Source organism: Sphaeroforma arctica, assembly GCF_001186125.1.
Source record: "Sphaeroforma arctica JP610 unplaced genomic scaffold supercont1.1271, whole genome shotgun sequence".
Taxonomy (NCBI): domain Eukaryota; class Ichthyosporea; order Ichthyophonida; genus Sphaeroforma; species Sphaeroforma arctica.
In genome coordinates, this window is record NW_014039287.1 from 3,630 (window position 1) to 11,161 (window position 7,532).

Below are 7,532 nucleotides of genomic sequence, written 5' to 3' on the forward strand. Positions count from 1 at the left end.
AACAGAAACGGAGATACACGTACACAAACTAGACACTACCTATCACTAGACAACAACACTCGCACACACAGAACAGAAACGGATATACACATACACAAACTAGACACTACCTATCACTAGCTCAATTGAACAACAACACTCGCACACACGCACACATACGTTCTAAAAACACATGAACAAATTTGTACACAAATAGTTACAAGAGCGCACACGCACACATATGTTTGTACGTTTTCCATGTGTATGTTGGTGCGTATTCGCGCGTGAATCCGATAGCGTTCCGTACAAGTAAGCGTATCTATATACGTATGTATGGGTCCTTGTGGGTACATATGTGATACATATCTATATTCCATATTCGCATATATATCGTTGTGTATATGCATCTATATCATTTAGTATTCCATATTCGCATATATATCGTTGTGTATATGCATCTATATCACTGAGTATTCCATATTCGCATATATATCGTTGTGTATATGCATCTATATCACTGAGTATTCCATATTCGCATATATATCGTTGTGTATATGCATCTATATCAATGAGTATTCCATATTCGCATATATATCGTTGTGTATATGCATCTGTATCACTGAGTATTCCATATTCGCATATATATCGTTGTGTATGTCTTTGTGTAAGTGGCCAACCCAGAGAGCTAGACTACATACAAAACTGCCTCCTCACGTTGTTGATTAGACGTCTGGTCCTGTTGAGATGAAGCACGATTTAGTTGCACTATACACACGCTTGTGTGTCCCCTATAATAATGTATACGAGTGTGTGGGCTTGCATGTGCACGCGTGCCTTTAAGTATTCGTATATGTATGTAGATGTGCATGCATATACTATATGCACATGTCCCTGCTCATGTGCTAGACTATAAAAGTACGAATAGATATATCCCAGACTATAAATAGACCTACACCAGACTATATATAGACCTACCCCAGACTATAGATAGACCTATCTCAGACTATAAATAGACCTACCTCAGACTATACATAGACCTACCTCATACTATAAATAGACCTACCTCCACGCGTTGCTGATTGGGTGTCTGGTCCTGTTGATTGAGTCCGTGAGGAGTGCCTACGCCCATGTGGTCGTGGTGTGTCTCACTGATCAGCTCGCCGTTCAGATACACAGCCGCGTAGGTGCCTGACACCTGCGGTTGGGATACCACAATGACACTCGAGGGTTATTTTCACACGTGAGAAAATATCGCAACACATGGGGGAATGTGTAGGTGGATATTACCGGGGAGGACTACACCACATGAAATTGGAATACATGGGAAAATAACGCGTGGGATAAATAAGCCTTTGCGCGCATGACTTCAATTCAGCCCAAGCAGTGCCACACCAAAACTCGTACTTGCGAAAGCACGGTTGGTGAGAAAATAACACAGATAAACAAACATGTAAAAATAACACATAGGAAAATAACACTTGAGAAAATAACACACGAAAAAATAACACATGGGAAAATAACATGCATCAGAATATAAAATGTGAGGGTTTTGCACTCACGCCCTATGCACCAACCAATTCACACATTATACACCAACTAATTCACACCCTATACACCAACTAATTCACAGCCTATGCACCAACTAATTCACACCCTATGCACCAACTAATTCACACATTATACACCAACTAATTCACACCCTATACATCAACTAATTCACACCCTATACACCAACCAATTCACACTTCATACACCAACTAATTCACACCCTATACACCAACTAATTCACATCTTATGCACCAATTAACTCACACCCTATGCACCAACTAATTCACAGCCTAAGCACCAACTAATTCACACCCTATACACCAACTAATTCACACCCTATACACCAACCAATTCACACATTATACACCAACTAATTCACACCCTATACACCAACTAATTCACATATTATGCACCAATTAACTCACACCCTATGCACCAACTAATTCACAGCCTATGCATCAACTAATCCACACCCTATACACCAACTTATTCACACCCTATGCACCAGCTAATTCAGCCAGCGCACTCGCACCGACAGTCGTACCTGCGAATGCACGTTGGCAAAGTGAGCCCAGGTGCCGCCCAAGTGGGTGGTATCACCCGTAGTACGCGACAGACTCCCCACATCAAACCTGTACTGTTGCGGACGGCCGGAACTAGGCATGGAGAACACGAACCTGGAGACGAGGATATACATAGCACAAGACAATAGAATAGAATGTATCAGGTATTGGTGTATTGCTTGTGTTTATAATGGGCATGTAAAATAACGGAGTGTTATATTGTGGGGTAAGAAGGACTGAGGATATCACGACAGGACGTATTGAACCATAGACAAGGATATAGCACCGACTTGTACGATAGCATGTGATGGAAGTGACGTAGTAAGTCACGACGTGATTAATCTGACATGGGCATACGCTAAGCACGACATGCAGAAGCCTATGTACTTTACAATAGCGCACTCAAGTACGCATGGACACGTACAACCCATGGCCTCACCGATAGAGATCGCACATACACACACGCCTATACCCACGAATACGAGAAGCAACCCAAAACCCCACACTCGTGTGAGTATTTGAATGTTTCTTAATATACACACATATGAAAGCACGTGCCAGTTATATAGTCAAAATATAGGCACCTTTACCATAGACGGCACATACCGGCCAGTGCGTTTGTATGGATTGGTCCCGTCTGTGGCGGTCTTGGCTTGCTCTCCCGAGGCTATGGCCCAAATGGCCCTATACAGCAGCAGAGACAACACACCTTGGATGAGGGAATGAGACACGCAGCCGGGAAATGGGTACGCTCACATGGACAAATGTAACCAGATATGCATATACGATACTCTGAAAACGACACTATGAATACGACACTCTCAATACGAAACTCTAAATACGACAGTTTAAATACGACACTCTAAATACGACACTCTGAACACGGCACTCTAGATACGACACTCTAAATACGACACTCTGAACACGGCACTCTAGATACGACACTCTAGATACGACACTCTAAATACGACACTCTCAATACGACACTCTGAATACGACACGCTAAATACGACACTCTGAATACGACACTCTAAATACGACACTCTCAATACGACACTCTAAATACGACACTCTCAATACGACACTCTAAATATGACACTCTGAATACGACACTCTAAATACGACACTCTAAATACGATACTCTTAACACGACACTCTGAATACGACACTCAAAATAAGACACTCAAAATACGAAACTCGAAATACGACACTCTAAATAAGACACTCTAAATACGACACTCTTAACACGACACTCAAAATACGACACTCTAAATACGACACTCTGAATACGACACTCTAAATACGACACTCAAATACGACACTCTTACGGTACATACATTTGATCTTTCTATCGTGAACGACACCTTCCTAGATCAGCACCACGCAATATTAAATCAATAGTTGCCCAGTCCTTTGGGAAGTAGATATGTAGCCTCAACCTTCAGATGATTGTGCATAACTACAGATAGAACGTCACATTCACAGGAACACACATACCCGATGGATGGAGGTGCGAGTTATGCATGTGCAACCACATCTACCAAAACACACACACACACTCACTCACTCACTCACCCACTCACTCACTCCCTCACACTCACACACTCGCACATACACACACACACACACATACATACATACATACACACACACACGCACCTTCAACTGCGATACGCCCTTTAACTATATACACCAAACCCTACAGCGATCACTCCACAATCCCCCGAAGCACATCTTCTCCACAACAGAGGCAAAGGTAGAGGTTTCGATACGCAGGGGGCGCACGGGTAGTCCGAGCATGAATAAACCTACACCCACACATATATACACCACACAGATATCCTTAACATACATACAAGTACATAGACACGCACATATATACACCACACAGATAAACTTAACATACTTACCAGTACATAGACACGCACATATATACACCACACAGATAAACTTAACATACATACCAGTACATAGACACGCACATATATACACCACACAGATAAACTTAAAATACATACCAGTACATAGACACGCACATATATACACCACACAGATAACCTTAACATACATACAAGTACTAGACACGCACATATATACACCACACAGATAAACTTAACATACATACCAGTACATAGACACGCACATATATACACCACACAGATAAACTTAACATACATACCAGTACATAGACACGCACATATATACACCACACAGATAATCTTAACATATACACAAGTACATAGACACGCACACTCACCCGTCGGAGATCCGATCCTTGATGATGTACACCCACCCTTCCACCGTGACCGGACCCCCCCCAAACCGAGTGATATTGTCGACCTCAGAGGTGTAGTTGCCCACAGGCCATCGGAAATAGGGCGCGTACATGTAGTCATTCTCACCATCGCACGAAATGGCATAGCCAGCACTGCCTGCCTGCGGACGCCAATTACGCTTGATGTGAAGAAACAGGTGGATGTAGTCGGTTCTTTCGTCCTGTGTGGTGAGATAGGGTAAATAAGGTTTGAGTGTTATATGTGTATGTATATTTAGGTGAATATGTATAGATATAGACATATATTTATAAATATATATATATATATATATATGTGTGTGTGTGTGTGTGTGTGTGTGTGTGTGTGTGTGTGTGTGTCTGTGTGTCTGTGTGTGTGTGTGTGTGTGTGTGTGTGTGTGTATAGTGTGTGTGTGTGTGTGTGTGTGTGTGTGTGTGTGTATGTGTGTGTGTACATGTACATATATATATATTACATATATATATGTAAGTGTGTGTGTGTATGCGTATATATATATATATATGTATATATATTGTGAGTAACTAATTTAGTTCACGAACGGTTTAGAGTAAAACAACGTATTTACTTCATAGGATCAAAGTAGTGTAATAGCCTACAAGGTTGTGAGGACTGATCATCCCACAACCTTGACATATATACCCTAAAGTTAGACATTGCCTGCCGTCAGACCCTCTGGTCACTGACGCAACATCTCCTTTCTCGCCATACATTCCGTCATACTATTACACTACACTACTAAATGTTTTATGCTCTTCTTCTATTGGTCTAGGCTTACCAAATCAGCTGTAGACATAAACCAATATCATAAGACACACAACATTTCTCCATGCCTCCATCACTCTAAAAAAAATCACCTCTCATACACCCGAACCATCAAGCATGCATCAGACACAATTCAGTTCTGCACAGGAGCCTTCAAGCTCACTACTATCTGTGGACCACACCCATATTACAATATATATATATATATATATATATTAGTCGTACATGTTTACGTCTATTAACACTCTTAATTGGCACATATACATACATCATATACGTACACAGATGATTCAATCAATAAAACAGCGAATTAAAACAATCAATGAATTCATAATACGTTACTCACCGTTTCTGGTGTGAGTGTGAATTGGGATACCCTCTGCACTTGGAATGTGATGTTTCCAAAGTATCCGGGGCTGACGAGTAGATTCAGATCTGTCGAATTGACTACTATCGGCAATTGTGTGAAATTCGCATACACTCCTGTAGATATCGCATACGAAGTTATAGATGCAACTGAGTGTGTGCATATGTGAATAAATATATGTATAGATTCAACTGAGTGTGTGCATATGTGAATAAGTATATGTATAGATGCAACTGAGTGTGTGCATATGTGAATAAATATATGTATAGATGCAACTGAATGTGTGCATATGTGAATAAGTATATGTATAGATGCAACTGAGTGTGTGCATATGTGAATAAGTATATGTATAGATGCAACTGAGTGTGTGCATATGTGGATAAGTATATGTATACATATAGATAAGAAGGAAACATATCGAATCGTGGTATTCCAAGAAAATGAGATATGAGGGATAGAAGTGTATCATTGTTCGAATTTTTAAGTATACGAAGTATAGGTATATACCCGGCTATTTTAAACGCTAAAATGATATGGACAGGAATTGCCATCATCCTCGCCTCCCACTCGATGGGATTATGTACATGTAGGATTCGCTTGACATACAGATGACCATACGAAGCAACGAAGCAGTGGTATATAAGCCATAGAGATAAACACGTTTCACGTACCATGTTGTACTTGCTTTATGTACACTGTTGGAATAACTTTCTAAAGTGTGTGACCTTGCCAATGCGTTTGCTAGTGCATCTGTTGACTGTCACCAAAGGCTATAAACCAACTGTGGACGAAGACTCGGCTGGGCCTTATAGGTCCCGTGCATATACATGCGAACGAATAACGTATACAAGAGCAACGTATAAACGAAAAACGTATACACAAGTAAGTTATGTTGGTACTATATGTAGTGCATGAATGAGGGGTTGCATTGCAGTATGGTATGACTATACCTCGTCTTAATCATCTGGATACGAATGCACACTTGTATTGATGACACTCAATGCGTAATGTCAGTAGGACATGAAGTAAAGGGATTGAAGTATTATATGTCTATAACTTATCTTATATCTTAACCATTTACTGTAGATACTAATACGCCCTTGTATTGGTGGTACCCAATATGTGATTTAGGTAGTACACCCAGTCAATGGGTTGTGCTATAGTATACAACACTGTACTATAGTATATAACACTGTACTACAGCATACACCATTGTACTATAGTATATACCATTGTACTATAGTATATACCAGTTGATGCTCTCGCATACGGCTACACACCTGGACTGACTAGAATCAATGCGGCTCCGGCGTCGTTGGCAACGCTGGACACCTGTCCTTCGGAATTGGACACAGTTGCGTTGCGCACGAGAATGTACTTGAACTCACTGTGTAGGGTCAAGTGAGCATAGTGAGCATGGGCCTTAGAAGGTAGATAGGTATTGTCCATTGGTAGGTACTGCCCGGGTGATGTAGGTGGGTAGGTACTGCCCGGGTGATGTAGGTAGATAAGTACTGTCCGGGTGATGTAGGTAGGTAGGTACTGTCCGGGTGATGTAGGTAGGTAAGTACCGTCCGGGTGATGTAGGTAGGTAGGTACTGTCCGGGTGATGTAGGTAGGTAGGTACTGTCCGGGTGATGTCATATAGACCTGTACAGGTACGTGGTCTCGGTGAATGCACATGCACAAAGGGTGTTGCAATCGGATGTGACTATAATGCAGGCTTTTAGCTTTGAAACAGGTGTTTGGAGTACGCCCAGGTACACATGTCAGTATACACTCGCTCGGTGCATGTAGCGTAATAGGAAGGATGATATAAATATACAGATATATTCATACATAGAAGTACTTAATACACAGACAAGACTCAGCCCGGCTACCGACCCCTGAACATCCACTTATGCCGTACATTTAGGCAGGTATATATGCACATAGTTTAGATTATATTGCACTGTGGATATATATCTATATATATATATGCATATATAAATTTATAAA

The 7,532-nt window shown here is 41.1% G+C and overlaps 1 protein-coding gene across 1 annotated transcript in view; it reads right to left on the bottom strand.

The window, feature by feature from the left end:
• Positions 1 to 1,042: 1,042 nt before the first annotated feature.
• SARC_10499 (hypothetical protein) overlaps positions 1,043 to 7,532 on the bottom strand; it is a gene marked incomplete at both ends in the record, with an annotated part of 12,748 nt that continues 6,258 nt past the window's right edge. The window contains 6 exons of the mRNA XM_014295456.1: positions 1,043 to 1,174; positions 2,072 to 2,204; positions 2,697 to 2,774; positions 4,348 to 4,586; positions 5,514 to 5,650; positions 6,815 to 7,132. Of these exons, the coding sequence (XP_014150931.1) occupies positions 1,043 to 1,174; positions 2,072 to 2,204; positions 2,697 to 2,774; positions 4,348 to 4,586; positions 5,514 to 5,650; positions 6,815 to 7,132 (1,037 nt within the window). The remainder of the gene's footprint in view (positions 1,175 to 2,071; positions 2,205 to 2,696; positions 2,775 to 4,347; positions 4,587 to 5,513; positions 5,651 to 6,814; positions 7,133 to 7,532) is intronic.